Source organism: Scyliorhinus torazame, chromosome 6 (genome assembly GCF_047496885.1).
Source record: "Scyliorhinus torazame isolate Kashiwa2021f chromosome 6, sScyTor2.1, whole genome shotgun sequence".
In the NCBI taxonomy this organism is placed as follows: domain Eukaryota; kingdom Metazoa; phylum Chordata; class Chondrichthyes; order Carcharhiniformes; family Scyliorhinidae; genus Scyliorhinus; species Scyliorhinus torazame.
The window spans coordinates 198,411,084-198,427,508 of record NC_092712.1 but is presented as its reverse complement, the minus strand read 5'-3'; the positions used below and the strand labels follow the sequence as shown (position 1 = coordinate 198,427,508).

The window sequence follows — 16,425 nt, the reverse complement described above, 5'->3', positions numbered from 1 at the left end:
CCCCCCTCTTCCTCCCTTTCGCTGTTTCCTAGGTCCTTTACTTCACCGTGGATGGTTGTTCGGTGTTTATCTATGGCCAGGTGTTCTCCTTCACTCTTCCCTTTCCCTGTCGCTTGGCCTCCCTTCCCTGTTTCCTCCAGTTTCTCTCCCCATTTCCCCCCCCTTTCAGTTCTGAATGCTCCCTGTGGTCCTGGTGGCCCCTGTGCGTCACTCTTCTCCCCCTCCTCTTCCCCCCCCGATCTATCCGTTGTTGGCTCGAACAGGTTGGTTCCATGCTTTGTGGAAGCTATCTTCAGACCCTTGGCTGGTGAACTTAATCTTCTCCCGGTGGAGGTCTGCCAGCTAGTCTGCAGCTGTGGGTGGCGATTAGGGAGGCAAAGGCAAGGGCGTCAGCCCTCTTCCTCCTATGTAGTTCTGGCTGGTCCAATACCCCAAAGACTGCCACTCCCGGGCACTGCTCCACCCTCACAACCTTGGACATGGCCTCGAAGAAGGCTGTCCAAAACCCGACAAGTCTGGGGCATTTCCAGAACATGTGGGCGGAGTTGGCCGAGCCTCCCTGGCACCGTTCACATTTATCTTCCACCTCCAGGAAGAAGCTACTCATTTGGGTTCTTGTCAAGTGTGCTCTGTGCACTACTTTTAGTTCCATGAGGCAGAGAGACGATCACCTCTTGTGTTCTCTCCCCCGATAGGTTCAGTATCACAGTAGCCGTCAGATGTTCGCAATTAGCTGTATACCCTTAACAAAACCTGTCTGGTTTTCTGCGACAACCTCTGGTACGAAGTTCTCAAGCATCTTGGCCAGGATTCTTGCGTCCACATTGAACAGCGAAATGGGGTCTGTATGATCCGCATTCCGTTGGGTCTTTGTCTTTTTAGGGTATCAACGATATGCTGGCCTGCGTCAGCATTGGAGGCAGGGTGCCCCTCACTAGTGAGTCTGGGAACATCTTCCATCGGTGCAGGGAGAGAACCGGCACAGATTTTTTGTAACCGTCCGTCGGGACCCCATCAGGTATTGGCGCCTTCCCAGCCTGCATGGAGTTGATGCTCTCTATGACATCTCCCAATCCTGGTAGTGCTTCCAGCTCCTCCATCTATTGTCCCCATGACTCGCATATCCAATCCACCGAGGAACCATTTCATCCCTGAGTCCCCGTCGGGGGGTACAGCCCCCAGTAGAAGGCCTCAAAAGCTTTGTTGACCTTTTTGGTTTGGCTACCAGTCTGCCTCTGCCTCTACTATTCTTCACCTGTGGTATTTCCCTTGTGGCTGCCTGCTTTCTCAACTGGTGAGTCAGCAGGCGGCTAGCCTTGACTCCATGCTCCTAGAAGGTCCTCCATGCCTGACGGAGTTGATACACTGCCTTCTTGGTGGATATCAGGTTAAAGTCCATTTGTAGCTTTTCCCTCTCCTCCACAATCTCTTGTTAGACGTTTTAGTTGCTGTGATGTGAAGAGTCTAAAGTTCTTGTTCTAAACGCCCTTCATTAACAATATCCAAAAGTTTCTGTGAACTCGCCCCTCTTTTCGTAAAACAGTCTGACAGTTGATAGCTCCTGTCGACCCATTTAATTTTTGTTATTTCCCCTCTGTCCAACATCTGCTTCAAACTTGCGATGTCTATCTGTAACCTCTTTTCATTGACACTTTTTGTAGAGTGCACATTTTCCCACAGGGATTTATTGTCAATGTGACAGTTAATAGGTATATTACCCAAATCCCCTAATCCCAAAATGTCTGTCAATATCATACTTATATAAAAGGCCATATCCACCGCCTCTACAAGGCTTAACGTCTCAGCAGCCAAAGTGCTTTTTACCACTCTCCTTATTTTATTTGTTTCCCACACAAGCGGGCAACATTTACCATTGTTCCCCAAAAGGAAAATTATAAAACCTGCGCTTGAAACCCCATCACAAAAATTTGCATAGGACGCATCACTATAAATGATGAGTTTCAAGTGCTTACGGTCACCTAAAACTGGGAACTTCAAAACACACTCTTGCATTTTTAGTTTGGCCAACGCTTTATTTGCTCTTATTATGTCTTCCACTTTGGGATCATTAATTTTTGTACCCAACTCTTAAGACATCAAAACTCACGTCCGGTCTAGTCTGTCTACCTAACCAGTTCAGTTGCCCAATTAAACTTCACAGTTGCTCTTTTTCTATCTTTGAAACTAATGAGTCTTTTTGTGAAACTCGACCACGACTAATTGCTATTGGGCTGATGCTTTCCAAATAAGATTGCTGACGTAAAGTTGCCCCTAACTTAGTCTGTCCAATTTCCAGTCCAATATATTTAAATGCACCGGAAGCTTGACTTCCAACCCTGAATTCTTTCCTCAAACCAGAGATTACAATAGCTTCAAAATCACTAGTCCCACCCCACAAAAAATCATCGACATGCATCATAAAAATGCCAGAAATATTTCCTTTATAGTGCCAGTAAAACATTGCAGGATCTGCTTTCAACTGGCAACAACCTACCTTTAACAAAACTGACCGTACCGAAAAATACCAGACTCTAGATGCATCATTTAATCCATATACACATTTGTTCAACTTCCAGAGTACTCCTTCTGTGTTAGCTGCTTCTTTAGGCGGACGGAGAAAAATGTCTCTCTGGAGCTGATGCCCCTGCAAAAAGGCAGCTTTAATATCTATAGATTTGCATTCCCATGCCTTTGTGGCTAAAAGAGCCAAGAAGATCTTTAAAATAACCTTTCCTGCTATAGGTGAATCTACCCTTAAATCCTGATCTTCTAGGTTTTCTTCAAATCCCCTTGCCACAAGCCTGGCCTTTGCCTTATAAGTTCCATCCGGAAGAACCTTTTCCGTGCAAATCCATCTGTGGGATAGAGCTTTTTGTCCCCTATCCGGTACTTCCGTGTATACCCCAAATTCACTCCAACTATGCAATTCTTGCTGTTTAGCTTCTTTAATAACTTTTTCATCTAATTTATTTGAAGCCACCAAAATCTCACGTGCATGTGGGCTTCTACTCCTATTAGTATTCGAAGTCTTACTCATGTTCCGAGATCTTGACAAACTACGTCCCCTCTCCCGCCTGGTATCTCGTTCTGTACTGCTACTGCTTGATCTTTTCCTTCTGCTGTGGCATGTCCTTTCAATAGTTCTCAACCTTTTCCTGCGGACCTGTTCACTATCCGATGCACCACTCTTTTCAGCGACTTCAGAGTATTATCATCCCCAAACCTGAAACTTGTGGAACTTTCAAATTCCTTAACCTTGTTACGATTTTCAGCATTCAAAGAGTCCAGGTAACATTTTAACCAGTCAATTCCACACACAGTAGATGTGCAGCTACATGTCCAATACAGCACAGTTGAAGGATTCTGCAACCAACACCCTCATTACCGGCGTAAAACTGCTTGTCAATAGGACAGTGCCTTCTTTCTGGTCACTATCTTTTTCCTATTTTGACTCTTCCGTGTCATGTGTCACTTCAAACGCTCTATCATAACGAGTTGGACAGTTGAAAGCATAATGGTATTGAGACTCACATCGAAAACTTTGATTTATCATGCCACGTGCATTTCTGGGGTTCATCTTCCTATTGTAGGTTCTAACTGGGTTTCTGTCTTCATAATTTCCTTGTCTCGGTCTCCGTCTATAGTCTTGAGCCCTGTTCGTAGCCATACGATTTCGCCATCCTGTTACTCGTGTATCTTCCATATTCTGCCTTATTGCAGGCTGACCTATTTGGGTCATCCGAGCCATCGGAATAGAATGTTTCCCCAGAAACTTTTGTAAAGCTTTTGTCATCTGTTCGAATAAGGTATCCTTATCAGTAAACTGAACTCCTGTCAAAACCAGGAGCTTATCCATGTTGCTCACTCTAGCAAAGTCAAGTAATTAAAAGGCCAACACAAACTGTGGAAATTCCAGATTGTGTTTCTGCAGCCTTTTATATAGTCTGCCAAATTCCATTATATAGTCTTCCATGGAGATATCCTCCATTTTCCGAAACTTATCAAAATCCGACCATGCTTCATACGCATTTAACAAGTCCTCTTTCTTATAAATCTTATCCATATAATGTAACAAAGTCTCCAGACCTTCTTCTGAGTCTAACTCTTCCAATTCCAGCTCAGAAAGCACTTTGTTTCGGATTTTACTGCCATATGGTAGAGAAAGAGCCAATGCCATACCTTGTTTTCTCTTTCCCAAAGCAGTTACCTTAGTCCACATAACTACTGCACATCTCCATTGGTCGTACGATTCCCTTTCAGAAAATAAGGGAGGATAGTCCTATCCAGCCATCTTTATCCTCTGTTCAGCCATATATCCCTTTTTTTTTTTCTCACTCACTCCTTGGTTTGATCTGGAAAAGTTGTATCTGTCAACTCTTCACATTTACACAGCAATCATCCTCTGCTACCAATTGTTAGATGTTTTAGTTGCTGTGATATGAAGAGTCTAAAGTTCTTGTTCCTTTTCACCAAACACCATTTATTTCACTTCCACAGCCTCTGCACAAAACTCTTAACAACACACCACCTGACAGAGGCCACCTGAAGCCCATTTACATATCAGTGTCAATTAATGGATACTTAACATAAATGAGACAACTAATTGCAATGTCTCTTAACCCATTACTTAACATCTCTATGGTTGGGGCCTTGGAGTATCTTCTGTCGACCTCCTGTATTGAGTCAATTACCCACCCTCTCTTCCCTATCTCTTTGAGCTTTGTAGGCAACAATTTCTCCCCTAATCACAGCCTTCAGTGCCCCCCCAGAACGTGTAAGGGGAGATGTCACCGTTTCGATTGTTCATAACGTAGTCGCCTATGACCTGTGATGTTGTCTAACAGAAGACCTTGGCAGGCCACGAGGATCGTGTCCATCCTCCATATGGGGTTTTGGGCACGGCCCGTCTCCAACCTCATGTGGAACGTGGTCGGAGATTACGATCGCGGAGTACTCCGCTCTATTTCTGGAAGCACCGATTTCCCCACTATGAAGAAGTCGATGTGGGTGTAAACCTTGTATACTGATGAGAAGATTGAGAATTTCTTCTCACCTGGGTGCAGGACCCGCCATGGGTCCACTGCTCCCACCTGCTCCATAATTGTTCACAGTTCTCTGGCCTTTCCTGTCGTTTTCCCCGTTCTGGAGTTTGATCTGTCCGTCAGTGGATCCTGTACACAATTGATGTCTCTTTCCCCCCCCCCCCCCCCAATGACCAGTCGGTGTGCATTTATGTCCGGCATTTCCACCATGGTCTTTATAAATTCCATGTCATCCCATTTGGGCGCATACACGTTTACCAGGACTACCGGTAAACATCCCCGGCATCGGAAGTCTTGAGAGATGTCAGTATGGTTTTAAGCATGCTTGTTCCACTGGTAACCCTGCTACACAGTGTTTTCAGTTGTTGCCCTTGAGAGGTTTTGACCTTAACTCGCCTCCAAATAAAGTTACCATTCTGAGGCCTTTTGTTTTTAGCGGTAGCACAGTGGTTAGCACTGCTGCCTCACAGCTCTAGGGAATCGGGTTAAATTCTGGCCCTGGGTGACTGTGGAGTTGGCACTTTCTTCCTGCCTCTGTGTGGGGTTCCTCCGTATGCTCTGGTTTCCCCCCAAAGTCCTAAAATGTGCAGGTTAGGTAGGGTTACTGGGATAGGGCCAGGGTGGGGGCTAGGATGCTCTTTCAGAGGGTTGTTGTAGACTCGCTGCGCCAACTGGCCCCCTGCACTGTAGGAATTCTATAGTTCTATCAACTTGCTGTCACCCATCAGTACTTGTCAACAACAACTTATCTGCTGTATGACCCATAAGGCCATAAGACATAGAAGCAGAATTAGACAACTCGGCCCATTGTTATGGGAGAGGCATTTTCAGAACCCCAAAATGTGTCATGGAGTTCAACCAACCTCCCCCTTTAATGCTATTGTTGCTTTTCCGAGCAGGTGGCTTGTTCCCTAGGTGTGGGATTACAATAATGTACACGTGGGTTTTTAAACACAAAACAATGTTTATCCCATGAACTCAACTTAACCTCTTAAATAAACATTGGATAACCCCGAAAATATTACAACACTAAATAATCCTTCAGTTATTCCTTTCAACATCCATGAGACTTAACACCTTTAAACAGAAACACATCATGTTAAAGGCATTACTTTTATGAGTTTAAATCACTCAAATGATCCAGAGATGGTCTTTCATGGCAGAGATCACAGCAGATCCAGCTCACCGCAAACACAGACACACTCAAACTCTTTTCAAACTGAAACTAAACTGCAAAATGGCTGATCTAAAACCAAGCTCCACCAACACACTGACATCACTGCATTTCTTAAAGGTACATTGCTTAAAGGTACCCTCACATGACATCTCCCCCCATGTAAAAATAAGCCATCAACTTCAAGATGGTTTCATTCTTCACTTTTGCACCATCCACTAAGAAATGCACACAGTAAAAATACTTTTTTGTTTCACAACACACGCAAATAGGCATAATAATAAAGTCCATCTTTCCCGTTCTTCTTCCTCCAACCGAAATTCTTCTCGATTGACAGTCTCTTGAAAAAGTCTCTGCACGATGCATCCATTCCTCTACTCCTCAGCATTTCTCTTTAGAATCAGATAATTAGTTCAATCTGACCACAGAGTCCCTTGCAATTCTCCAATACAGGAACATTGGTGATCACCGCTTTCAGGCAGTCAGATGCCTGTCGAAAGTCCGCTATCCATTGAAATTTTTTACGTTTCTTTAGAAAGTCCGTTAGTGGAGTAATCACGCCACAAAACGTTTGCACAAATATTCGATCAAATCCACTCATGCTAAGAAATCGCATTATTTCCCTTCGTCTTGAGGGTATCGGAAACTCCTCAAGGAAAGTGATTTGGGCTTCTCCAAATTCATTTTTAGCTAGGTTCACCACCAAACCCGCCGCCTGAAGTCGATCGAAGAACCCCATAAGATGTTTTAAATGTCCTTTCCATGTCTGGAAGTTGGAAATAAAAGCAGATTGTCCCACTTTCTCAATGCAATCCTCCAAACTTGGGATAGGATAAGAGTCTGTTTTGTAACTGCATTCACCTTTCGATAGTCCACACACAACCGTTGGGTACCGTCTGGTTTAGGTACCATCACTATGGGTGAGCTCCATTGGCTTCAACCCACTTCAATTATGCCATTCTTCAGGATACTCTTAATCTCTCTGTTAACCTGTGCCAATTTTAAAGGATTAAGTCTATATGGATGTTGTTTGATAGGAACAGCATTTCCCACATCTACATCATGTATAGCCATTTTAGTACTTCCCAATTTATCTCTCCAACTTGCCCATGTGATATCAATAACTCTTTCAGGTCAGTTCGTTTTTCCTCTGGAAGGTAATTTAACAATTCATCCCAATTTTTAAGAACATCCTCATTTTCCAATTTAATTTGAGGTATGGCAAATTCACAGTCATCTGGATTCAGTTCGTCACTTTGAGTTAGAATCATTAAAACCTCCGTTTTCTCTCCTTCCCTTTCAAAGTACCTTTTAAGCATATTCACATGACACACTCGGTGAGTTTTCCTTCTATCTGGTGTTTTTACCACATAATTCACCTCACTTAATTTCCTTTCAATCTGATACGGTCCACAAAACCTAGCTTTTAAAGGCTCCCCTACCACTGGTAACAACACTAAAACTTTATCCCCACTGGCAAAACTACGAACTTTGGATTTCTTGTCCGCTACACGTTTCATCAAATTTTGTGCAACTTTCAAATGTTGTCTAGCCAATTCACCTGCTCTATTTAATCGTTCCCTAAAATTTGACACTTAATCCAATAGTGTAATTTCCGATTTCTCACCCACCAATTTTTCCTTAATCAATTTAAGTGGTCCTCTTACCTCATGACCAAAAATTAGTTCAAAAAGACTAAATTTGGTAGACTCATTAGGTGCATCCCTAATTGTAAACAATACGAATGGAATTCCTTTATCCCAATACTCTAAATAATCTTGACAATACGTCCTCAACATTGTCTTTAATGTCTGATGCCACCTTTCTAACGCTCCCTGCGATTCTGGATGGTACGCAGTTGATTTAAGTTGTTTTATTCCCAAGCTTTTCCGAGCACACGGCTTGTTCCCTAGGAGTGGGATTACAATTATGGACACGTGGGTTTTTAAACACAAAACAATGTTTATACCATGAACTCAACTTAACCTCTTAAATAAACATTGGATCTCTTAACACCCCTTACTTCAAAGATAACCCCGAAAATATTACAACACTAAATAATCCTTCAGTTATACCTTTCAACATCCATGAGACTTAACACCTTTAAACAGAAACACGTCAGATTAAAGGCTTTACTATTATGAGTTCAAATCACCCAAATGATCCAGAGATAGTCTTTCATGGCAGAGATCACAGCAGATCCAGCTCACTGCAAACACAGACACACACCCAAGCTCTTTTCAAACTGAAACTAAACTGCAAAATGGCTGATCTAAAACCAAGCTCCACCCACACTCTGACATCACTGCATTTCTTAAAGGTACATTGCTTAAACATCCATTTCTTAAAGGTACTCTCACATGATACCATCGAGTCTGCTCCACCATTCAATCATGGCTGATATTTTCTCATCCCCATTCTCCTGCCTTCTCCCCATAACCCCTGATCCCCTTATTAATCAAGAGCCTGTCTATCTCTGTCTTAAACACACTCAGTGATTTGGCCTCCACAGTCTTCTGTGGCAAAGAGTTCCACAGATTCACCATCCTCTGGCTGAAGAAATTCTTCCTCATCTCTGTTTTAAAGGATTGTCCCTTTAGTCTGTGATGGTGTCCTTTGGTTCTAGTTTCTTCTACAAGTGGAAACATCCTCTCTACGTCCACTCTATCCAGGCCTCGCAGCATCCTATAAGTTTCAATGAGATCCCCCTTCATCCTTCTAAACTCCAACGAGTACAGACCCAGAGTCCTCAACCATTCCTCATACGACAAGTTCTTCATTCCAAGGCTCATTCTTGTGAACCTCCTCTAAGACCCTTTCCAAGGCCAGCACATCCTTCCTTGGGTACGGGGCCCAAAACTGCTCACAATACTCCAAATAGGATCTGACCAGATCCTCCAGCCTCAGAAGTACCTCCCTGGTCTTGTATTCATAGAATCATAGAATTTACAGTGCAGAAGGAGGCCATTCGGCCCATCGAGTCTGCACCGGCTCTTGGAAAGAGCACCCTACCCAAGTTGTGCACCTCCACCCTATCCCCATAACCCAGTAACCCCACCCAACACTAAGGGCAATTTTAGACACTAAGGGCAATTTATCATGACCAATCCACCTAACCCACACATCTTTGGACTGTGGGAGGAAACCGGAGCACCCGGAGGAAACCCATGCACACACGGGGAGGATGTGCAGACTCTGCACAGACAGTGACCCAAGCCGGAATCGAACCTGGGACCCTGGAGCTGTGAAGCAATTGTGCTATCCACAAGGCTACCGTGCTGCCCTACCGTGTTCTAGCCCTCGTGACATAAATGCTAACATTGCATTTGCCTTCTTAACTGCCGACTGAACCTGCACGTTAACCTTAAGAAAATCGTGAACAAAGTCTCCCAAGTCCCTTTGTGCTTCTGATTTCCTAAGGGTTTCCTCATTTAGAAAATAGTCTATGCCTAAATTCCTCCTTCCAAAGTGCATAGCCTCCCACTTTTCCACATTGTATTTCATTTGCTACTTCATTGCCCACTCTCCTAGCTTGTCCAAATCCTTCTGCAGCCCCCTTGCTTCCTCAATACTACCTGTCCCTCTATGGATCTTTGTATCATCTGCAAACTTAGCAACAGTGCTTTCAGTTCCTTCTTCCAGATCATTAATGTATATTGTGAAATGTTGTGGTCCCAGCACCGACCCCTGAGGCACACCACTAGTCGCCGGTTGCCATCCTGAAAAAAACACCTTTATCCCCAATTTCTGCCAATCAGCCAATCCTCTATCCATGCCAGGATCTTACCCTTAACACCATGGGCGTTTAACTTATTTAACAGTCTCCTGTCAAATGCGGCACCTTGTCAAAGGCCTTCTGGAAATCTAAATAAATCACGTCCACTGGTTCTCCTTTGTCTAACTTCCTTGTTACCTCCTCAAAGAACTCTAACAGATTTGTCAGACGCTACCTCCCTTTGACAAAGCTGTGCTGGCTAAGTCCTATTTTGCCAAGCACTTCCAAGTACTTTGCGATCTCATCTTTAATAACAGACACAAAACTCTTACCAATAACCAAAGTCAGGCTAACCGGCCTATAATTTCCCGTCTCCTGCCTCCGTCCCTTCTTAAATAGTGGTGTTACATTAGCCACTTTCCAGTCCTCTGGGACCCTTCCTGCCTCCAGTGACTCCTGAAAGATCATCACCAATGCCGCCACAATTTCCTCAGCTATCTCTTTTAGGACCCTGGGGTGTAGTTCATCCGGTCCAGGTGACTTAGCCACCTTCAGATTCCCCAGAACATTCTCCTTAGTAATGGTCACTACACTCACCTCTGCCCCCTCGTTCTCTTGGAGCTCTGGCATCCCACTGGTGTGTTCCACCGTGAAGACTGATGCAAAATAACTATTCAGTTCTTCTGCCATTTCTTTGTTTCCAATTATTACTTCTCCAGCCACATTTTCCAGTGGTCCTATGTCTATTTTTGCCTCTCTTACCTTTTACATATTGAAAAAAACTCTTCTTTTATATTACTAGCTAGCTTGCATTCATACTTCAACTTCTCCCCCCTTATTGTTTTTTCAGTTGTCTTCTGCTCACTTTTAAAGGCTTCCCAATCCTCTGGCTTCCCACTAATGCTCGCCACTTTGTATGCTTTCTCTTTAGCTTTTATGCTGTCCTTTTCACCCTCGTCAGCCATGGATGCCTTTTCCTCCCCTTGGCATGTTTCCTCCTCCTTGGGATGAATTTCTGTTGTGCCTCCCTAATAACCCCCCAAAACTCCTGCCATTGCTGTTCCACTGTCTTTCAACTCAATTCTGGCCAGCTCCTCCATCATGTCTTTGTAGTTACCGTTACCCTTATTTAGTTGTAATACCGTTACATCTGATTACAGCTTCTCCCTCTCAAACTTCAGGGTAAATTCTATCATATTGTGGTCACCGCTCCCTAAGGGTTCCTTCACCTTAAGTTCCCTAATCAAGTTTGCCTCATTACACATCACCAAATCTAGATTGCCTGTTCCCTCGTAGGCTCTGTGACAAGCTGCTCCAAAAAACCATCTCTTAGACATTCCACAAATTCCTTATCTTGGATTCCACTACCAACCTGGTTTTCCCAGTCCACCTGCATATTGAATGATTATTGTATTATTGCCTTTTTTATATGCCTTTCTATCTCCTGATTTATTTTCTGCCCCACATCCTGACTACTGCTAGGGGGTCTGTACATAACTCCCATCCGGTTATTTTACCTTTGTGATTCCTCAACTCTACCCACAGAGATTCTATGCCTTCTGATCCTATATCGCTCCTTGCTATCGATTTAACTTAATTCCTTACTAACAATGCAAACCCGCCCCCCTTGCCCATCTGCCTGTCCTTTCAATAGGACATATATCCTTGGATACTTAGATCATAGCCCTGATCCCCTTGCAGCCACGTCTCTGTGATGCCCACATCATACCGGCCAATTTTAATGTGTGCAACAAGCTGATTTACCTTGTTCCGTATACTGCACTCATTTCGGTACAACACCCTCAATCCTGCATTGACCAACTTCCCTTTCACACTCTCCTCAGTCACTGTACCCTGTACTGTGGCCCTTTTTGATTTTTGACTATGGCTTCTCTGCCTTACACTTTCTCCCTTACTGCTTTATGTTTCTGGTCCCGTTTTACTTCCCTCCGACTTCCTGCATCGGTTCCCATCCCCCCTGCCACATTAATTTAAACCCTCCCCAACAGCACTAGCAACCCCCCCCCCCCCCCCCCCCCACGACATCGGTTCCAGTTCTGCCCAGGTGCAGACCGTCCAGTTTGTACTGGTCCCACCTACCCCAGAATTGGTTCCAATGCCCCAGGAATTTGAATCCTTCCCTTTTGCAACATCTCTCGAGCCATGCATTCATCCTATCTTCCCCCCCCCCCCCTCTCAGAATGTCCTGCAGCCACTCTGAGACATCTTTGACCCTTGCACCAGGGAGGCAACATACCATCCTGGAGTCTCGATTGCATCCGCAGAACCACCTGTCTATTCCCCTTACGATTGAGTCCCCTATCACTAGCCCTGCCATTCTTTTGCTGCCCTCTTGCGCAGCTGGGCCAGCCACAGTGCCATGAACCTGGCTGCTGCTGCCTTCCCCTGGTGAGCCATCTCCCCTAACAGTATCCAAATCGGTATAACTTTTGCAGAGAAATGACCGCAGGGGACACCTGCACTGCCTCCCTATTCTTGCTCTGTGTTTTGGTCACCCATTTTCTATCTCCCTCAGTAATTTTCACCTGTGGTGTGACCAACTCGCTAAACGTGCTATCCACGATGTCCTCAGCATCGCGGATGCTCCAAAGTGAGTCCATCCGCAGCTCCAGAGCCATCGAGCGGTCTAACAGGCGCTGCAGCTGGACACACTTCTAGCACATGAAGGAGCCAGGGTCAGTGGACATGTCCCTGTACTCCCACATCGTACACGAGGAGCATGACACGGGTCTGGGATCTCCTGACGTGTCTTAAACCTTCGGTTAACTTAAACAACTACAATGCCAAAAAACAAAAAAAATAGACAATGAAAAGAAAAACTACTTACCAGTCACCACTACTTGCCAGCAGGTCCTCACTTGGGCAATCCAGTCACAGCCCTCCTGTGACGTCACTCTTCAGTTTCTCTCCGCTCCTTACTGAATTCCCGCTTTTAAATCTCCGGCTCCTCTCCCCGGCTTTTAATTCTCCGGCTCCTCTACCCCGCTTTTAAATCTCCGGCTCCTCTCCTATAAAAGGACAAAAATACAAAATAATTTTGCAATATCTGTCTTATATTCTAACATTTAATGTTAATGTGAGGTACATAAGGGCGGCAAGGTATCACAGTGATTAGCACTGGTGCTTTACAGTGCTAGGTACCTGGGTTAGATTCCCGGCTTGGGTCACTGTCTGTGAGGAGTCTGCACATTCTCCCTGTGTCTGCGTGGGTTTCCTCCAGGTGCTCCGGTTTCCTCCCATAAGTCCCAAAAGACTTGCTGTTAGGTAATTTGGACATTCTGAATTCTCCCTCTGTGAAACCAAACAGGCGCCATAGTGTGGCAACTGGGGGATTTTCGCAGTAGCTTCAATGCAGTGTTAATGTAAGCCTACTTGTGACACATGTGAATTGACAGGCAAACTGGTTGAACACACTGCATATGCAATAAATGGCAAATGTGACCAAGACAAGAGTCTACAGACTCAACAACCCATCACAAAATAATCAAACATTGGGTCAACCAATCTCACTGAAGCTCTGACTCACAAGGGATTCCAGTCGACTTCTCTGAAAATCTCGTAATTTCGCCTCGAATTGTTCCAAATTAGACGGCATCAACAATGGTCCATCTTTTAGGGTTTCAATCTCATCTCTCGAGAGTCCATTCCCTTAGATTCTAGAGTATGCACTCAAGCACTAACTTGCAAGCACAATTTTAACCTTGAGGTTGCGCCAAGCAGAATACTGCTCCAAAGGGCTTTGCCCCAACTGCCTGTGTTAAAGAAGTCACCAACCTTTAGCTGCCTTTTTCATTTGCAGTCTGCCCTCTGCAGCCATTTTCCTGTTTTTCTGCTCCTCTGTTTTTACTGAACTGACACCAAGGTTGAATACAATATGGTTTGGCCTCAGACATTTGTCAGGGACAGAGCGAGACTGGGTGGCTTTGTCGTCCCAATACTTAGTTGCAGGAAATTGATGCTCATCCAGTACTGGATGTCTGACCAGCAGTCTGGTAATTCAAGAGGCAATGGAGGGATCGAGAGTGATAGTGGTGAGGGAAAGCTGGATGTTGTCAGCACTCAGGTGGAAACTGATTCCAAGTTATCTAGTTGGATGAGAAGGATGGTGTTGTCAATTATATCAATGTTTGCCAACAGATTGAAAAGGATGAGGAAAGTTAGTTTACATATGTCACAGTCACCATTTGTGACTTTGAGAGTTGTTTCAGTGCTGTGCCAAGTATTCAGTGCTGTGGCTAGGATGGAAATCTGTTTGGAGAGATTTAAACATAGTTGGGAGGAAGATGGATCCAGATTTGAGAGGCAATAGCCTCTGTTCAAGAAGGTTGGAAATAGGGTGGTGTTTGCAAGGACAGAGACGGCTGGTAACGGTAGATTTAGTTAGCTGCTTCGTAGATCTCTCCATTGTTTCTGCTGCCATTCAGGTTTTTAAATAGGATAATCAAGGATTATGGGATTAGGTAAGGCCAAGATAGAATCAGCCATGAGGGACAGCATGGCCCACTCTTATATTTCTTTGTTCTCTTACCCACTAATGTGGAGGCTTCCCAGCATTCTGTGCTCTTTTGTGTTTGCGTCTTGAGTGGAGGAAGTAACTAATTATTACCTTGTATAGTTTTCCAAAATTCTACCAAAGGAAAATTGTGGCTTGAGAGCTGGAGGAGTAGCAATTTTGTTTCACTTCCAAAAATAAAAACTTAAGTAAAACAGGAATTGTAGGCCAATTGGCAGAAGACTATTCAGAATAAGTTCTAATCGTCAGCTTGGGCAGTAATCTGGTCGAGTGAACACACAATTTCATTCCACTAAAACTAGTGAAGTGAAACTGGATTCAAGTTCAGTTAGATAGTACAGATTTCAAAAAGATTCCATCTGCTAACTCTGTACATTTTTTAAAAACTAATGAATAGTGAAAATGCAGTGGATATGATTTATATGGATTTTCAAAATACTTTTGACATGCATTTAGAATTCAGCATTCTAACCTCCAAGTTATTTCTGATTTTGGTGTATTTCCACTGCCAATATAATAAGACAAAATAAGACACAAATTCATTACTAATTTCATTACAACTCTTTGGAAACTCAGGTCACTCCTTGTTACCCTTTACAGCTGCAAACAACAGCTGTTGGAAAGACAGGAAGGATACAAGTATAAATTTACTAGGTATTTTACTAAGATTGAAATTGGATTTTTGAAATTTAGAGTTGAAAAGGTTACCGGTAAACCTAAAAGTGCTTCAAACTCAAAGGGTTTTGTAATTTAAGATAAATGGTGATGCATTTTTTCCCACCAAGTTAGCTACTCTCACTTGATGACACATATTTGAAATAATTTGGAATGGTTAGAAAAAAAATCTTCAGAGGATAGATAAAATATGGGTTCCCGGCTATAAACTTATTGAAGAGTCCTTCGATTGTTAAAACTGAGTTTCTTGAAAGGTATGAAGATTGGACAGATTAAGGTTAGACTAATTGAGGAAACTACCATAGGAGGGTTAAATGGTTTTCATACTGTACCATCATGAAATTTTTTGTGGTATAATTAATTGAACCACATGCTCTCTTCAGTATGACAATGGAATTTTCTTCTAATAATTCTCCAAAGACTGTGATAGACTTAACTAGGCATAAAGCATTGCCTGGGCAGTGTGCAGAGTGCCACTAATGTAAGTAATTTCCTTCAATATATACAATGTTCAGTTTTGCCTTTTGTCTGTTAAGGTATGATGGCTTTCGGAAATCTGGAGGCACTAAGAGACAGAGTGGAGTCATAAAGGCTGGACAGAGAATTACCTTGGCATAAGAAATTTCTTCTGACAAATTCAAGATGTAAAATAAATTTGTTGCACTGATGGCACGATCTGATCTGACTTTTTATTTGATTCAAGAAATAATGTTGTCTGAAGTGACTTCAAATCAAACCAAATCTTTAAAGAATGTATTTTTCAAATATGTCAATTATGCTTGAAACTGATCAACGTTAATGTTATTTTTATGTTCATATCATAACTCCTTTACCCAATAAAAAGTACATTTTAAAATTAAATGCCAACAGTATTTATTGAGCTTGCAATTTAAACTGTTTGTACTTCTGTTAAAAAAATAATTAATATTGTCTTGGTTAATAAATTTGACACTTTGTTGTTAAATAAATATTCACAAAATGCCAATTTGAGTTCAAAATCTTATACACAGCAGACTCAAGGGCTACATTGACAGAAGAGAGTAGATTTGAGCAACATGTATGATAGCAAATGGAAAAGTGCTTCCTTACACAAATAAGCACCAACATTTTCATAACTTATAATCAGTGTTTAATTTATGAACCAAAGTCTTCCGGTGGCGGCTATGAAGGAGTAAGTTGCACATTTGGTGGCTCCCGCTCTGGTTGGACTTTTGGACCTTTCCCCTGGACTTTTTTTCAGTTTTAAACTGTGAATTTGAAGGCTGAGGCAATTGGGCACCGTTTC

General features: G+C 43.2%; 1 protein-coding gene across 4 annotated transcripts in view; it reads left to right on the top strand.

The window, feature by feature from the left end:
• pex1 (peroxisomal biogenesis factor 1) overlaps positions 1-16,001 on the top strand; it is a 129,340-nt gene extending 113,339 nt beyond the window's left edge. For all 4 annotated transcript variants that reach the window (XM_072509280.1, XM_072509279.1, XM_072509278.1 and 1 more), the window contains one exon: positions 15,677-16,001. In XM_072509280.1, coding sequence (XP_072365381.1) covers positions 15,677-15,758 — 82 coding nt within the window. In that variant the 3' untranslated portion in view covers positions 15,759-16,001. The remainder of the gene's footprint in view (positions 1-15,676) is intronic.
• Positions 16,002-16,425: the final 424 nt, after the last annotated feature.